Below are 18691 nucleotides of genomic sequence, written 5' to 3'. Positions count from 1 at the left end.
CTTTATGGAAGATGAAGAAAAAAATTGAGAGTTTCTCCATTTCAATAGCCGCACTCATGCACAGCCAACTCTTCACCTTATCAGATGTTTTCTGGTGTGCCCCCAGCAGGAGATCTCCATTATGCCAAAATACGGGGATCCCAAACAAGTACACACATTGTACCATTAGTGCTCCTTGACACTACTATAAAACTAATATGGAAAATAACTGTAAGTAGACAAACACTAGATAAGTACTGTATGTCTGTGATCATGTGGTTGGGAGAAGCACAGAATAGCATCACAGGCCACATATGACCCACAGGCCTTAGATTGTGCACCACTATCATATTGCTTCAGAATGTACAGAAGAACTTGTGTACCATGCATTCAGTAGACGTCTGCTTAAACTACAAGGTGGAAGCTACCAAACTGGAATACCTCAATGTAACCCATTGTAATAAAAGAAAAACTTTTCAAATAACTTCTACTTCAGCAATTAGAACATTGATCTTAAATATACCAAAAGACAGATATATTTTTAGCACTAATATAATCTTTATTTTTAGAAACATTCAATGATAGTTACATGTTGAAAAAGTAAATGATCCAAATATTCAAAAGAAAACTACAGTATATTTACACTGAGAATAAAAAAATGTCCTATATACAAAATATAATTTACATTCATACATACACAGTGAATAAATAGTCTGTAATATGTTCGTTACGTAACAGTCTTTAAATTCTCAAGTAGTGCCGTGTATGCCGTAGACCATGGCTTTATTTTTATTTTTTTTGCTCTTTTTAGAAAAAGGTTAGATATATTATAGTTTTATAAAGAATCTCTCTCCATTTTAGTTTTTATATACTCGATATATTTTAATAATCCATGTCTTGTTATCATATGGCAACAACTTAGTTATTGGGTTATTAGGAAACTATATGCATTTTTTTATTCTTTGTCATCTACTCAACATTCTTTGTACATAAACTGCAGGAAGATAATCACAAAGTGGAGTTTCAGATAATTCTGCATTTACTTTTCTAATTGGTAACAAGAAAACATTAATATTTTTTTTTCAAAATTTCATACTGACAACTTTAAATTAATTCCTCCATTCATTTAAATAGATACGTGCTAAATTAAGCTGGTTGTCAATGGAAAGAAAACAATTTGCCCAGAAGTATTGAAAATGTGAAGCTTCTATAATGGAGCCTGTGTCTTTTAAAATGGTTAGTACCAATCTAAAAACTCACACAGACGACCATATTTTCGGCCTGAGTGCAATCCGACAAAACATCGGATCATACTCAGACCAACTGTCACAATGTGCCAGAAGCGGTGTGACCCAATCCAATGGATGGTCGGTCAGCTTACGCTTCTGTCACATCGTGACATTATCATCATCCGTTGCCAAGCAGGATACCTAATCCCTCACTTGCCCTGCTCTTATCCCTAAGTAGGGAGCTAGCAGGTGAGAGCACTAGTACCACCACAGTACTAATGCTACAAGAAGGAAAGGAAAGACAGACAACAGGACTCCAAACAACAGAGAGCTGCTTCTGCCAAGGTTGGTCTCCAAAGAGGAATTGTATCTAATACTACAAGAAAGAAAGGAAAGACAGACAACAGGACTCCAAACAACAGAGAGAGACTTCTGCCAAGGTTGGTCTCCAAAGAGGAATTGTATCACCAACAGTCAGCTGATGCATCAGGTGACCTTTTAAAGGATGTGGGAGTGGTCACCAGCCACATCAGCTGACCCAGCAGTACTGCAGTAACACCAGCTTGCCAGCGGGGAAAAAAGTTTTAATCTGAGAAGCCAGATCTGCCACAGATCCAAAAATAGATTGTGACACCAATGTTATTCTATGGGTCTGTGCATATGTCGGTTTTTTTTCTAGGACCGAGTCTGTCCAAATAAAAATCGCAGCACACGCAATTTGCATTGGTATATCATATTGCACTCGACCATGCAAGTCACTGGTTCCGTCAAAAAAAATTGAACATCCAAGTGTGGTCTGATTATCACGGATTGACGGAATGGAGAAGATGGAGACATTTTTTTCATCTTCTCCGCATCCGAGAAAATGTGATCACACTGTGCTCACAATCTGATCAGAGTGTACCTAGCACAATCAGTTCAAGTGTCTCAGATGAGAGAAAATACAGTGGTGTGACCCTAGCCTTATGTGTGGCAGAGCAGTCAATAGGTCCCGACATGGAAAAAGGATCAAAGTGTGATTGAAACTTTTTCACTCCTAAAGCTATACTCCTGGGTTTCCATGTTGCTGTTAGACATCTTCTCTAATAACGTACTGTAGACCTCAAGACATAAGAATCCAGAGCCATAACAATTCACTGCTTTCTTTTAACATGTAATCAGCAGAATTTAACTTTAGGGTATGTTTCCACAGGGCGTATTACTTCAGTATTTGTTGTGGATTGGATGCTGCGTACAGCCACAGCATCCAATCCGCAGCGTCCAGATGTTACAGTATAGTGGAGAGGATTTTATGAAATCCCATCTTCACTATGAGTGCACAGCCGCATTTGGCGGCCCTGCATAACCAGACATGCGGCGCGCCTTTCTAGACCGCAGCTTGTCTATTTATTTTGTCTCCGCAAGATAAATAACACAGTCTATGTATAGGATGCGGTGATTCCGCATGTGTTCAATGAACACATGCGGAATAACTGCGCGTACAAGAGGGGGCAGCGCTTTGGGCGGAGCTGGGTATACGCTGCATTCAAAGTGTTGCCGATACGCCCCGTGGACACATACCCTTAGACAAGAATTTAGAAAAATATAATGTAACATAGAATCAGAGGAATATACTTAGAATGAATTATCATAAAAGGAAAAATAATTTACATTTCAATAATTACACTAGAAATCATGATTACAGAATATAAGGTCCTGGGCATCCTGTTATATTCCACATTTATTGTTTGGGTTTCCAAAAAAACCTGAGATATTTGTGAAATGCAGCAAGGAGGTGTTACAAGCAAACCTAACTATATGAGCTTTCATCAATACCACTGCTGGAAAGTCGAGGATGCAGGAAGGTATCTCACAAGAAAGCATAATAAAAATAATTGTAATCTCTTGCAGTCTGGATTTATTTTATATATATTTAGTACAGTGTATTGAGGATGTTTGTTAATACGACAGATGTTAAAGACTTGTATAAGTGCTATATCAATTCATTAATTTCATTTAGGAATGTTTTCATATATATTGTGATTATCATCCATAGTCTAATTTTTTCCTCAGTTTTCCTAATATGATCTGCAACAAATATGTAACAACTTTGACCATGTTATGATAAAATATTCTAAGCTCCTTTTTCTATACATTGATGATGAATATAGTGACTAAGTTAATGACAATTTAGTAGAAAAAACTGGAATAACCAATCTGATGTCTATACAACACCACAGTCTATGTTAAAGAATAACCGCCGTTTAATATTTTTTATCCCAATAAATCAATAGTGAACATGAAAGTATTAAACTTTGTAATATATCTTATCAGAGAAATCTGCTTCTTTATCTTCTGAGACTTAACTTTCATTCTCAATAGTCTCAATTCACGGATAAAATCTGACTTCAGGGAATTAAGACTTTCCAATGACTGAGATAGGAAATGACAGTTGGTACTCATAAAATTCTATGGAGAACCGTATCATTTGTTTTTTGATTCTCCCTCTTTCTACTTCCTCCTCCATAAAATTTTAAAAGCACTAACTGTCATCTCAGTTCTGAGAAAATATGTCTTCAAGAAATATTGATTTTACAGATTTTTTTTCCCATGAATTAAGAATTTTTGCTGTGTTCATACACAGCGCTTTTTTAGCGGTTTTTCCCTTTTCATTTCTATGCATTTTGCACTTTTTGTGCATACTGATGCATTTTTTACCGCGAAAAAAATCGCTTTGCGGTAAAAAAAAAACGCAGCATGTTCATTAATTTCGCGGATTTTTGGCTATTTCTGGCTATTTCTATGCGTCTTGAAAACGTGCGGAAAAAACGCATAAAAAACGCGCATTTTTTGCGCAGAAAACGCAGAGAAAAACGCGCGGTTTCTGGGTAGGGAGTTAGGTTTTTCAGCAGAAATTTTCTGCTACGTGTGCACTTAGCCTAAAAGATAAGTCCTATAAGAGAAAAAAAGCAGATTTTCCTAATAAGATGTTATTATTTTTATGTGTACTATTGATTTATGAGAAAAAAAAATGACCGTCACTATTTAAGCATATAGCAGTATTTTAAGGAACCAATTGTGTTTTGGAAATAATTTTTTTTTTTACAGCATGGGTATTTAAAAAAATAAACTTGATACATAAACAAACATATCTCTGTATGGCACCTAAGCCTTTTTCTCTGGTGATCCCGATGTAGAGGTAAGAGATGCTAATTGTTTAGCCTAGAATCCTTGGTACAGTGCTCGAGTGGGCAACACATTACAGATCCCCATTAATACAGATATGGCTTTCAAGTCATTTCAAGTGCGTAGCCTGTACTCTAGTGCACTAAACATATGAATGAAGCATAAACTTAACAATAATACTTTAGTCTGTAAAGAACTAAATATTCACAATACACAGAGGACATGGAATGGGTGGTAATGACCATGAATTGACTTGTTCAATCCTCAATCCAGTTATTGCTCTACGAAGAAACAGATATCTCGTGTCTATGTAGCATTGCCTGATATGAAATGTCCTTTATTTGAGCTTCATTGTACATGGACAGAAAGGGTTTGAGTAGTATCAAATGCCATTTCACAGCATCAATAGCGTTGGATGCGTGGGTTAAAGTGCAAATTCCGCTTCAAATCTAAAATACAAAAAACATTTTAAGATGAATGGATGATTTGACTTTAAGTTAATACATTGTATGAATACTAAAATGCAATTCCTATTGATACTGATTCATATTAATAACTTATGAGTAATGATCCTTTTTTCCTCTTAGATATATACCATCACAGTTGTCTGGCCGTGGCTCTCTCGCAGAGAACACAGGAGTGCTTGGCAGAGCTGCTGTGTATGGGACAGTGGGGCGAGATCACTGCCAGCCAAACAATTGTTCTGCCAACAACTGTCTGAAGTGTATTGGGGGGGCCATGTTGGGGCATGTTGGAGAAATTAAATATAGGACTAATTCTCTGCATGCCATCCAATTTCTGTCTAATGTGTATGGACACCTTAAGGGGTCTCATCACGGATAACATTTTTACTCCAAAAGCCTTAGTAGCAATCACGCCAGAGGAAGATTCAGCTAACTATGCATCTTAATGAATGGCTTTCCGTTGAATACAGATTCTGTTTGTCAGTGCCTTTGCTCTGTTTCATAGGGCTATATTGAACTTCATCTAGGATAGCCACAGACCCCCATAAGGAATAATGACAAGGATTGTCCTAAAGGAGGAAAATCTGTCACCTGTCACGTAAAAAAATGCTATTAACCTTCAGATATGGGGTTACTCGAAGGTTAATAGCATTCTAAAACCGTGTGCCTGCACTGAAAGCCATGATGCTGGGAGAAAATGAACTTTATCCGCCTTTCAGTCAAAGAGACACGACCAGAACGGCATCAGTACTCAGTGATTAGTCACTGTAACCACACCACGGCACTGATTGACAGCTCAATCAGCAGTGCATACGTATAAATCCAGCTGTCAGTCAATGCCGGAGCGTAGTGATAGTGATCACTGTATACTGAGCTGTGACCGAAACCGTGCCTCTATGACTGAAAGCTGAAGGCTGCCAGGAAGATTAAAGTTCATTTCTTAGCTAGCATTTTAGTGTGGCGGCCACACAGCTTTAGCATGCCATTAACTGCAGGTTTATAGAGTTTTTGTCATAACAGGTTTCTTTTAAGGGTGTTATCCCACTAAAAACATTTATCACCTATCCACAGTAAATTATCCACAGATAAATAGTACAAGGGTTCTGAGCACATTTTCGGAAGATTTCAAATGAGGCACTTAGAAAAATGTCTGGTTATCTCCATCAACCTAGTAGACATTGAAAGGCGTGAGTGACCATGGAGTAACTTTATGAAAAATCTTAGGCCTCATTTACCAAAATTGTCTTACAAAAGACTTACTCACAGGACAATTTCATGTTTTAAATTTCTTTGAAATATTAAAGCAACACTGGTTATTTTGGACAACAAAGTCTGTATTTTCGTTAGGCAGTTTTTGTAGATGAGGCCATTGTTTTTTGCTACCAACTGTAATAGGTAGATATAAGACTTTCTAGTGTTATTGAAACTTGAACAAGAAAAAAAAGATTTATACTTATGTAAAGTAAATCTGCTCATACCAGTCTCCTTTCTTCATGTTGGAGTGCTCATTACATCTCACGAACACCACAGTTCCTTTTCCTCGAGTGATAGTTGCACGTTCTCCATTTTGAGGGCAAAATATAAGCCTGAAAAGTATAAGACATATCACATGATAATTTCTGTTGAATAAGAATGTTTTTATTACGTATGATATTTCTGTCTTCTGCATTAAACGCAATGGTTGGTAGATATTTCAACTACCACAGTCTTGATATACTTTAATCAAGAATTTTCATTTTAAGAGCATTTAAGAGCAATTATCACATTTGGACCCCACATATTTTGACCTATTACCTGAAGAGTGAGTTTACCACTGCCCATGTGATTTATCAGTGTATAGTTGTCATCAATATACTCAATATACTGTTATTATGGGCTTGGTGTAATATATATACCTGTTGTAGGTTGCTTACACTGTTATGCTAATCTGACCGAAAAAAAATCTAATTCTGCTTTGATACTGTTTTATTCATTGCTTTAAGTTCACTGTTATAAATAAATTGTTATACTGTAATTGATGCCTAAATTTTGTGGGAATGGGAGACAAAAGGACAAATACGGTTGGAATTCGCAATCGGCTTAGGTTTAGGGCTTGGGTAATAATATACCATAGTTACATAACTAAAAATGTTAAGAAAAAAAACACTTAAAAAAATATAACAATGTATAACTATTATATAACTTAATTTCATGTCTGATGATATGATATGCCCCAGCAAATAAATATTAGTATCAATTGTAATATGTTAATTGATTTTAGTTAAGTCTTTTAGTAGAGATATTGTGTGCTTACTTCTTCTGCAGCTCTCCTGATTTTATCCTGATTTTCTGGACATCAAATGCATAGGTTGTGAACCAGTTTGCCGCCCAGCCTAAGTATGACTCGTTCTCCCATTTAATCTTCAGCATTAGCAGCTCGCCTACATCAAGTTCAGTGTAGATCAAGTAGGAATAGGTCTTGTTGGTGGACATTTCCGCTCTACGAAAGATAAATACTTTGGTTAAGAGTTCCATTATGCATACAATCATGCTTATAATTTTTTTTCCACACTGCCTATTTATATTCAAGTATAATTAGTTTTTTTCTGAAGGAGTGTTCTAAATTCTACAAGAAATGCCGGTTTAAAGCTGTAGCAATAGTGAACTGAATGAGAACAACTCAACTTAGTTCACAGATTATAGCCCATTAGTCCCATTATAGTTGTTAAAATGTAAAGACTGGTAAAAACTAACTAAAAAAGAAGGAGAAAGGAATGAATTAGAGAAAACAAGGCCAATACTTACAGAATGAGAGGTCGATTTTGACTTTCTCCCTTTGTTCCATACAGTGAAACCAAGAAAGGTTGGTTGATTACAGTGAAGTTTCTCTTTGCAAAGAAATGCACTTTTACTTGGTAGTGGAATACTGCAAAATAACAGAAAAGATGGAATAGAACGAAGATTATAGTCCTCGTTAATGTTGCCTTGGGTTACATAATTATGAAATTATTTACATACTGTACACATAGAAACCATTGTTCTGGATAAGCTTTTCTTAGAATGAGTGTGATAATTGGTAGACTGCACAGAAATATTCCGTGTATAGGTTCTTTAGAGTTAATTTTGTGTAATCTTCATATTGTTACCTTTAAATGGCATCTGAGCATTTGTTTTCAAGTACATCTTAACACTTCTTTTTCCTCGGACCTTGTTAACTTTGTAGCCCAACGTATTGCATCGGTTCTTCCTGCAGCTTAGACATAGCCCTCGATCAAAGGCCTCCTTAGAATTGCAGCGATAGGCCATGCTTGGCTTCTCTTCATTAAGCAGAGAGTCAATGAAGAGGTGAATGGAGCGTTCATGGGAGCATTTCACAATCTGGTCCATGTCTAGAAAAATGAGATAGATGTTTATTCTACCATTACATACCAAAAGTATTTAAAACCTCTTATAAAAGCTAATGGGTATGTCTGCAACCAATATTAGCAATGCTACTAAGGTATCCAGACTGCTTGGATATGCATAAAGTCTGTTACCATAGAGCTATATAGGTTGCTGTACACACTATGGTGGTATTTTAAATTTTAGCAAATATTCTTCATTTTTGCAGTAATATGAGAAAGAAAAAAATGATCATAAATGTGAATATCGGTCCAATTCATTATTGCATTTTCACCTGTTTTACATCAAGTTTTGTGCCTTTGTTTTGGAGGCAAATTCTTCTATTGGTGTATTTTTAAGTCTATTTTATAGGTGATTGACTGTTGCTTTTTTATTAGCTTGATGCTGTGGGTGGGGTTTCTAGATGTTTTTGACTGATTCATCACTTGCGAAATTTGTCCCAAACGTACCTAAGTACCCTATGGAGTGATTCTAGGTACGAAATGTGCGACTTTTTGGGCTAAAGAGTTGCAAACATAGTTTAAAAAAATACACTGTTTAATTTTTTTCGTAAAATTCATGAAACACTTTTGCCTTTTTATGTTAATTTGCCGTAAAAACCGCGAGCGAATTACCAGAAGACAAAAAAGAAGAATAGCGACTTTAAAAATCCTTTAACTATGAATCTGTGGCTAGCCAAGGGGTATAACTTTACATTTATTAGGTAGAATAAGAAGCAAGCTCATGTGCTGAACCAGCACCTTCAAAGATATATACTTTTAGAACATTAAATGCTATCAAATTAGCATGGACCAATTATTGTTAGTTCATCACAACTATGATCTAAGATCATTTTTGAAAAATGTAGGAAAGCTATTGAAGTAAAAAGAATAATTACTAATATATTGCCTTGTAATTTATTACCTATAATTCCACGTATTCCATTTTCTGCAATAAGCCGTATGGTGTCTCCAATGCTGCATCCTGGCTGAAAGCTTCCACCATTAGGATAAATGTCAATATGTCCAACTGGCCTTTGAATACCAATGCTGCGGTCAGGAGTCCCTACACTGTAGGTATGTACAACATCCACAAACTCTGCATCATCGGGAGACAGCGTAACCGATGTCCCTGCATATTCAAAGCTGGGACCAGCTGGATCCAAACCTGCATGGAAAAAAATGATCAACTGGGGAACTAAAAGGGAACCGGTCAAAAGGTTTTTTAACTTATTTGGAATTCCTGATGCCAACAGTTTACATGCATTGTATTCCACGTCACTACAACCTATTTGTATCACCTTAATAGCGTCGCAGACTTTTAAAAAATAGTTTTATAAGAGTCCTGCTCCGCATGCAAATCTGTACTGAGTGGTCCCATGTGTGTCTCCAAGCAGTGCTATTTCCCTATAGATTGTAAGCTTGTGATCAGACCCTTCCTCCTTATGTTACTGGTAAGATGCGTTACTCTGTAATGTCGTTATTAGTACATGTTCCCCCTTAATTGTAAAGTGCTGTGGAATATGTTGGCGCTATATAAATAAAATAATTATTTATTATTAATTTCCCAATGCCATCCGTGGGAGATGTCAATCTAAAGGCTCTTTCACACTTCCGTTTTTGACCATCAGACAAAATCCACCAGGTTTTGAAAAAAACGGATCCTCCATTTTTTTTTGCGGATCCATTTTTTTGCCCATTGAGTTGCATTATTGGCAGATCTTGACGGATGGCCATCCGTTGGATCCGTTTTTGTGAGGATCCGCCAAATTTATTTAATCTGCCGGCATGCCTGGACCGACCTTGCAACATTTTTTTTGTTGTTGGATCCGCATTTTCCAGTGCGCATGCCCGGAGAAAGGAAGTCAGGGAGAAAATTAACCCTGAAATCCTTTCTGGCGGAGGAAAAAATTTTTCTCTCTCTCTCTCTCTCTCCGGCCAGCGGTTCCTTTAAAATTCTTCATTCTGCGGATCCGTCAAAAAACGGATCTTGTGGCAACCGTTCACATCAGTTAGGAACGGGTCCGCTTTTCTGCCTTTTTGGCGGATTTTAACTGAGACAAAAAACTGAAGTGTGAAAGAGGCCTAAGGTGGTGGGGCACGATCATGGGTAGAATGGTGGTGTGAAGCACGGTGTGGAGACAGTCACTGGACCATTTAGCACAGAGTAGTCAAGGTGGACACCACACCTCTCTGAGGAAAGCTGGCCTACCGTTTATTAATGAAAAGGAGATGTGTGGTTCCTACAATGCTCCACATGAAGAGCCAACTGAAGCCTCACATCTTACAATTCTAGACATATCAATTGACTAGTACTTTTGCTTATGCAATGGAAGATGTCCTAGTTATAACCTTTCCCTAACCATATACACAATTACCTCCATAATACATCTGCTGTCTAAACTGGCTGCTTCTCTTGTAATTTACAATATAGCACTCACTAGAACTACAAATAAAAAAATCTACAAATGGTCAAAATGTCCTCCTAACCACACTCACCTGTTATCCTGTTAACTTTGTTAGTTGTCAGACTACCGGCAACACCTGCTGCGTGAGCACCAAGACTGTATCCCAAAATATGAACGTTATCCAAAGGATAATTAAATGTTTCCTATTGGAAAAAAATATATATATATAAATGATTTAAAAATGCTAAAGAATTTTAATGCCATTATGATTTTTTTTGTAAAGTTCAATTAATACATAATAATGTACAGATAAAAATATTTAACGTCTTCATGAAATCCACCATATATTCACACCATTATGTGACTGCAGATCTCTGAATCCGGAAAGTGTGTTGCTGTCAGGATTCTCTAGTGTCAGTGGTGAGAGCGAAGCACGACATGACCACAAGTATGCAATGCACATACTTCCGGCTACATAACGACTAGACGTGAGCGGCCTCACTCTAAACAAAAGAAATGAGCGATGGCTAGTCGAAATGTGGCCAGAAGTATGCTATATTTGCTGTCATATGACTGCCTATGCTCACCGATCACACCGGAGAATCCTGTCAGTGGGTGGTGCACAAATCTGCAGACATATAGAGTTAACATAGACACTTTGAAGGGTAAATTAAAACATTATAACTCTTGCACGGCTGGGATGAGAAAACAGAAAGTTGCCGACAAGTATGGCTAGAGCAGGGATCCATAGATTGCATGCCGCACCACTCTATGTCCTATAGGTTGGAGGCTGCTATAGGCCTACAGCCTGTACAATGTCAGTGTTTCCGTTCCACAGGCACAATGATGACGCTGCTAGTGCCAACCTGCCCTGTGTATAGGGAAGAAGAGAGTCTCTCATATGTGAGCAAAGACCTATTTTTGCTGGAGTTGGCACAAAGGTGGCATTCTCACCATTGGAGGGGTCATTAATAATGTCAAAAGACATGACACTAAGGTCATTATTTTCTTTAAGGTGGCTGACAGGGGACATTAGTACTGGGTTAGGGGATGACCCACACTACACAACAGCTATATTATTCTTTACTCTAAGCTTCTTTTTTCCCCACTCTTAAAAACATAAATAAAGTTAAATTGTATACATTTATCTTAACTTACCTCCAACCAGTCTATGAAACTTGCTACATCCTGGCCCACCAGTTGCGTATAACCAGCCGACACTGGATAGTGCTGTTGTGCGCGTTGCAGCCAGTCTACAACAATCACATTTGAGTGTGGCTCTCTCCTATATAATGCATCTACCAGCTTAGGAACCCAACTTTCATACATGCCAGTTACCTACACAAGACAGAACATCAAACATTATAGACATATATATAATGCACATGGTATTTGAAAGAGAATATATACAATACAGGCAGCATACAATCAGAGTTATAAGAACATCGTGAAGTGCTTGAGACTTCTCATAAAAAGGAATCTGTCACTCTGTTTTCGCTACCTCATTTAAAAGCAGCATGATGTAGGGGCAGAGACCCTGATTCCAGCAATGTGTCACTTACTGGGCTGGGAACGGAGGGTATGTATGAGTTATACATACCCCTGACCAGTGGGCGTGGCTTCTTTCATACACTTGTCACTAGTCGGGATGCGGCATCTGCTCAATACAAGTGTATGTAGAGCGAGGACACGCCCAATGGTCGGGGGTATGTATAACACATACATACCCTCTGTTCTTGGATCTGAAACCGGCAAATCCCCGCTGCGCACAGGGCATGAGCTGAGGGGCATTCATAAGTCTGCAGTCACACAGAGTGACTGCAGACTTATCAGATTTTACCAGATAACCGCTTTAAGGAACCGAAACTGAATTCTGCTCTGGTGGACCTGTCTCGCCTATGCATTACATGGATGTTCATGTACTTGAATGGTTACCATGTAATGCTAATAGATTGGGGAAGGGAGGTTGAGAAATGAACTAATCACAGCTCTGGCTATGATTTACAAGGAAGTTTTCTTTATAAGTAACACAATGCAATTTTTACAATATCTGGAACATGGTATTTGTCAATGAGTCATACAGAATGGCATTTTCTGCATTTATATCTACATTATAAGTTCTAAGTGTCTTCAATTATTTATGACTCTTATGGCCCCGTCACACACAGCGATCTTGCTAGTGAGATCGCTGATTTTGTGACGCCACAGCGATCTCACCAGCGAGATCGCTGTGTGTGACGGGGATCAGCGATTGGCCCCCCTCGCCGGGTATCGCTGATCGTGCACTATCATCCTGGGCCATTTTTTGATCGTTGCTCTCCCGCTGGCCAGTGCGCATCGCTGCGTGTTGCAGCGGGAGCCAACGATCATCGAGGCTCCCAGCATTCTAAGCAAGCGCTGGGAGCTGGTATCTAAGGTAAATATCGGGTTACTAAGCGGTGCGCGTCACTTAGTTACCCGATGTGTACCTTAAGCTGGTATCTAAGGTACACATGGGGTAACTAAGTGACGCGTGCCGCTTAGTAACCCGATATTTACCTTAGATACCAGCGTCCTCGCTGGTACTGATCGCTGGTGAAGCTGCCTGTTTGGCAGCTCACCAGCGATCATGGAGCGATGCACCAGCGATCCTGACAAGATCGTATCATTGTCGGGATTGCTGGTACATCTTTAAGTGTAACGGGACCCTTAAGCTGATATCCATGCATATTATTTTAGTGTTTTATTATACTTTAGTGCGTTCATTAAGTTGGTAGCCTCTAATAAGAAAGCAAAGCCTAATGAGGACTATTTTATCCATGCAGTTTTGTCACCAAAATTAAAGGATTTGCATAGTACCAGCAAAGTGAAAGAGATTCCTTAAGTCTCATGCACACGTTGCTTATTTTTTCTTTGTAGATTAGAAGCAGTTTCATATCTACAGCATGCCAATTCTTTTAGCATTTTTTACCTATTCTATCGAATGGGAAAAACGCATCAAACGCATTAAAATGCAGGTTAAAACCACATAAACCACATAAAAATGTACATGTTTTATGCTGTATTTTTCTCTGCAGCAGATTTTTGTGGTGAAAATGCTGAACGTGTGCACATGAATGAGGAACAAGAATGCGTCAAAAATGTACAAATTTTCAGAAGCATTTAAGAGATGCAGAAATAATGAAGAAATCTCTGCTGGAAATACTTAATTGCACATATCCTTTGTTCTTCATATTCCGGTTGAAGATGCGTCTATATTGCTGAAATAGTCATGTCTTTTTGTACTAGGTGTGATATATGTGTAACAGTATCAATGAAGAATACCACACACGCTCTTACAGAGCATAGAGTCATAGAATAGTGGAGTTGGAAGGGACCTCCTGGGTCATCTGGTCCAACCCCCTGCTCAATGCAGGGGATTCACTAACCCATCTCAGACAGATGTCTGTCCAGCCTTTGTTTGAAGACTTCCATTGAAGGAGAACTCACCAACTCTCGTGGCAGCCTGTTCCACTCATTGTTCACCCTCACTGTCAAAAAGTTTTTTATAATATCTAATCTGTGTTTCCTCCCATTCAGTTTCATCCCATTGCTTCTAGTCTTTCTTTGTGCAAATGAGAATAAAGATGATCCCTCTACAATGTGACAGCCCTTGAGATATTTATAGACAGCTACTAAGTCTCATCTCAATCTTCTGCTTTGCAAGCTAAACATTGACAAATCCTTTAACTGTTCCTCATGGGACATTGCAGACTGATAACCATTCTGATCACTGTTCTCTGAACTTGCCCCAGTTTGTTGATGTCTTTTTTAAAATGTGCCCAGAAGTGGAGACAGTATTCCAGATGAGGTCTGACCAAAGAGGAGTAGAGGGAAATAATGACTTCACATGATCTAGACTGTATGTTTCTGTTAATACATCCCAGAATTGTATTTGCCTTTTTTGCTGCTGCTTCACACTATTGACTCATGTGCAGTGTGTGATCTATTAGTATACCCAAGTCTTTTTCACATGTGCTGTTGCTTAGCCCTATTCCGTCCGTCCATTCTGTAGGTTTTTTTTTTTTTCATTTTTCTTGTCCAAATGTAGGACTTTGCATTTCTCCCTGTTAAAAACCATTCTGTTAGTTGCTGCCCACTGCTCCAGTTTGTTTAGATCTTTTTGAATCCTCTCTCTCTTCTCTAGTATTAGCTATCCCTCCTAGCTTTGTGTCATCAGCAAACTAATCAGTTTATCCGTAATTCCTTTATCTAAATTATCGATAAAGATGTTGAACAATACAGGGCCCAGGACAGAGCCCTGTGGTACCCCACTTCAGACATTCCTCCAACTGGATGTGCAGCCATTTATGACCACTCTTTGGGCCCGATCACTAAGCCAGTTATGAATCCACCTAACAGTTGCTTTGTCCTTTCCATATTTGGTAATTTTTTCAATAAGGATTGTATGAGATACTTTATCAAATGCTTTGCTGAAGTCAAGATATACTATATCTACTGCGGTTCCCTGATCCACCCAGTCAGTGATTCTGTCATAGAAGGAAATTAAGTTGATCTGACTTAATTTATCAGTTACAAACCCTTGTTGGCTCTAGTTAATCACATCATTCTCATAAAGTGACACCACACTTCTGATGTGTAACAGTATCAGTGAAGAATACTGCACACACTTCTACAGAGCAGATCTAATGTGCAACACTAACACTGAAGAATACTGCAGACGCTCCTACAAAGCAGATGTGTTATATAACTAGAAATGTTCTGGAGAATCGTAAGGCTAGCAGCCAAATTCTCTACAAAGATTTCCAGACGGTTGTTATTCCCAGACATTTATTTCACAGAACAGTTCAATTACTGGCACCTCTGGCTTTGACATTGTGGAGAAATCTCTTAGGAGACCTTTATAAACTTGAAACAAGTCATAGGTATTTCTTAATCTTAACTTTTGATGTTTATTTAGAGCTTAGAGATTTAGAGCTTAAGGATAAAAAATACTTTCAAAGAAAACTACTACACAAGAAAAAGTGAATGGAAATTCTAGTGACATGCCGTAAACAATATTACCTTATCAGTAGTAATAATAACTGCTTGTGCTACTGTAATATTTCTGGCTATAAACCTCCCTGATAAAGGAATCAAAATAATCTATAATCTGACAACTAAATACAGAATTAGTTGCCCAAAGCAACCAGGGTTCACAGTTTATATCATTAATATCTTTGGAAATATGAAAGCTGCTTTGTACCTGTAGTTAGTTGTTATTGGAAACATGGGCATCTACTGTAGTATTCTGTTTTTTATATGGGTAATGTAGTGCAGTGGGGTCGATGCAGTGTAATAGACAGGCAGTGACCCAGGAAAAGTTCAAAGTAAAGTCTCTTTTAATAAACGGCATACTCACAAACAGAACATAAAACGGATCCCCCGGATCACAGTTGGAAAAACAAAGACAGGCCGTGACCAGTTGCCGTGGACGACTGCACTGCCGTGTATGCTGAGGGTGTCAGGCCTCTTGACTATGCTTGGTCCTGTGTTGCCTCACACATTTTGACCTCTGGAAAGTCTTCTGCTCTGCCTGCTTGCAAAATCAACATTGACACACACAACCCCCTGGTGCAGGGGTTTTTACAAAAGAATCTGTGGCTGTAGGACACATGGAAAACCTGGTTTCGGGGGAGGAAATGGACTGCCCCACTACCATCCTGTAATCCATTTAAAAAATAAAAGCCCATAACAGGTTTTCTTAATTCTGAATTGGACAAATAGCTGCCCAAGTAGCTACCATATGCCTGTGACTTCAATGCACTCCCACAGCCTCCATATGCTTCTTTGCATATCCTGGGGGACACATAGCGACCCTCGCATGTGACGCCGGTCACTGCCTCACAGTAATAACATGCAATCTTTGGCTTAGGCCAAAGTCAACATTGGATTCAAAAGTATAAAATCCATTATACATGAAATGCGCTGAAAAGTTATGACTTTTTTACTGAACATGGAGTTACTCAAAGATTTTGCAACTGTTGGCATTTTCATGCCAATTTTAGGCAAAGATTGGTGGAGCTGGAGGGGACATGGCTTGGCGATGCCCTCTTGCCTAATTCAAGACAAGATGGGGCTTAACTTATGCCACAAATCTTACTCCAGTCCCCTACTGTAGTAAGATTTATGGCAAGGCAAACAGAGGCCCATGCCACTTTTAAGACGAACTTGATTCATTAAGAGGCAAGCGCTTATTACTGAATCAGGCATGTCTCACTTCAATACGCCCCCTCATCAAGACCGGTGTAAATGGCACCAGTCTTGATAAATCGGCTCCAAACTACTCATCATTTTGCAACCAACCCTGGTATGGGCTAGAATAAAATACATTCATACATCAAAGTCTTATGAATCTGTCAGGGTGAGATAAGAAGGAAACCTGCATGCTCACATATGGTATAGAGATGTGGTGTTACATAAGTTTGCACATTAATACCGTATGTATCAGAATCTGCAATGGATTATAAAGATTGTTCTATCATCTATTTATTTATTTTTATCTATCTATCTATCTATCATCTATCTATTCCATATCTATCAATTATATACAAAATATTATCTATCATCTATTTAGCTATTATATATACCGTGTATTGTGGTGTAGTGACCACTGAGTCCGCTAAGGGGCGCTGTGTGGGTGTCCCCGGATAGAGGATGAGTGGCAGGATGCTGAATGATCGCAGTGTATCTCAAGGTGGGTGTCTTTGGGATGGAGACTTGTGTGTGTGTGTTGATCAGCAGTTATACTGCTGAGGTGCTGTTTCAATGTATTTGGGAAGTCTCCAGGTAGCTGGTGAGTGGGCGGAACCAGCTACCTACAAATCCACCCATGGGTGTGTCTAAAAATGCCTATAGTAAAGTGTATATGTGAGAATGCTTGTAGGACCTGTGATGAGGTCATAGCCATGTGACCCAGTGGGCATGGCTACGGACCATATAAGGTGGCCAGGGTAGGTCACATGAGTGAATGCTTGGACCCAGTTGGTCCATTGTGGAAGGTATCGTCTGAGAGATGGGACTTCTTTCCTGACAGCACGTGAATGCTGTGTTTAATGGCTGAAAGTCTCTGAGAGTTCCCAGGGAGAGGGAATGAACGTCTTCAGTGAGCTGAAGCAGCCATGAGGTAACCCTGACAGGTGAGATACCTAGGAGGGCTGAAGAGCCAGAGTACTGGACATTGCGTAGCCTGTGTGACCACAGGGATAACAGAGTGAAGCTCTGTCATAAACGTTATGCTATGGATATGAAATGTCTATTGCTTTGAGGGCTTATGATGCCTGAATAAACCGCATGGACTGTGATTGTTTTATGGAAAACCCGTGCCAGATCTGATTATTTGGATGCCTAGTGAGTATCCCCTACCTTAAAGACAAGTGCTACCTTACAGTGTGTATATATATATATATATATATATGTAGAGTACATATATAAGCTATCATATATCTATTTATTATCTATCCAGGGTCGGACTGGCACACCGGAGAACCGGTGGGCCAGGCTTTGACACCTGCTGGTATGCTGGCCAGCAGCTGTCTAGGGCCCCCACTGCTCCAGGGGCCCCAGCCAGTGATGTGTCACTAATAGCGGCACACCCAGCTGCTATGGGACCCCTGAGTCGGGGGGGCGCCCTGGTGCCTGCTGAGCAGCAGCTGGAGACAGGAGCTTGTTCATGCTGCTAAAGAGAAATGAATATTCATGCTTTCCCGTGGCCCCATGGGCATGGAGAGAAGTGACTACCGTTTCACTTTAATAGCAGGCAGTTTTAGCCGCAGGCTGAGGCTATCACTGCTCTCATGAAAAGCCAGTGTGGCTACATTGGGGCACCGTAGGTGGGCCCCTGCAGGGCGGCTAACCCTGAGGGTAATCGGTGGGCAGGGAGAAATCCCTGCAGCTTCCTGCATGGCTCTTCCTGTCTGACACAGGGCAGCTTGATGATGTCATCATTCAGCGCTTCTGTTTCAGAGAGAAAGCTGCCAACAGCGAAGATGCTGTTGGGATGTGTGCGGCTGCCGGGAACGTTCGGAGAGGTGAGTGGGGCCGTGTGTATCTGCCTGCATGCGTGCTTG

The 18691-nt window shown here is 39.4% G+C and overlaps 1 protein-coding gene across 1 annotated transcript in view; it reads right to left on the bottom strand.

Annotated features, from left to right (window-relative positions):
* Nucleotides 1-515: 515 nt before the first annotated feature.
* The window catches only part of LPL (lipoprotein lipase), a 32258-nt gene continuing 14082 nt past the window's right edge, over nucleotides 516-18691 (bottom strand). The window contains exons 3-10 of the mRNA XM_073543359.1: nucleotides 11763-11942; nucleotides 10696-10807; nucleotides 9122-9364; nucleotides 7963-8205; nucleotides 7622-7742; nucleotides 7131-7316; nucleotides 6316-6423; nucleotides 516-4822 (exon numbers count right to left, since the gene is read on the bottom strand). Coding sequence (XP_073399460.1) covers nucleotide 4822; nucleotides 6316-6423; nucleotides 7131-7316; nucleotides 7622-7742; nucleotides 7963-8205; nucleotides 9122-9364; nucleotides 10696-10807; nucleotides 11763-11942 — 1194 coding nt within the window. The 3' untranslated portion in view covers nucleotides 516-4821. The remainder of the gene's footprint in view (nucleotides 4823-6315; nucleotides 6424-7130; nucleotides 7317-7621; nucleotides 7743-7962; nucleotides 8206-9121; nucleotides 9365-10695; nucleotides 10808-11762; nucleotides 11943-18691) is intronic.

Source organism: Dendrobates tinctorius, unplaced genomic scaffold (assembly GCF_039654945.1).
Source record: "Dendrobates tinctorius isolate UK_male_01 unplaced genomic scaffold, ASM3965494v1 ptg000011l, whole genome shotgun sequence".
In the NCBI taxonomy this organism is placed as follows: Eukaryota; Metazoa; Chordata; class Amphibia; order Anura; family Dendrobatidae; genus Dendrobates; species Dendrobates tinctorius.
The sequence above is the reverse complement of the archived record's forward strand: the minus strand, read 5'-3'. Positions and strand labels throughout refer to the sequence as shown.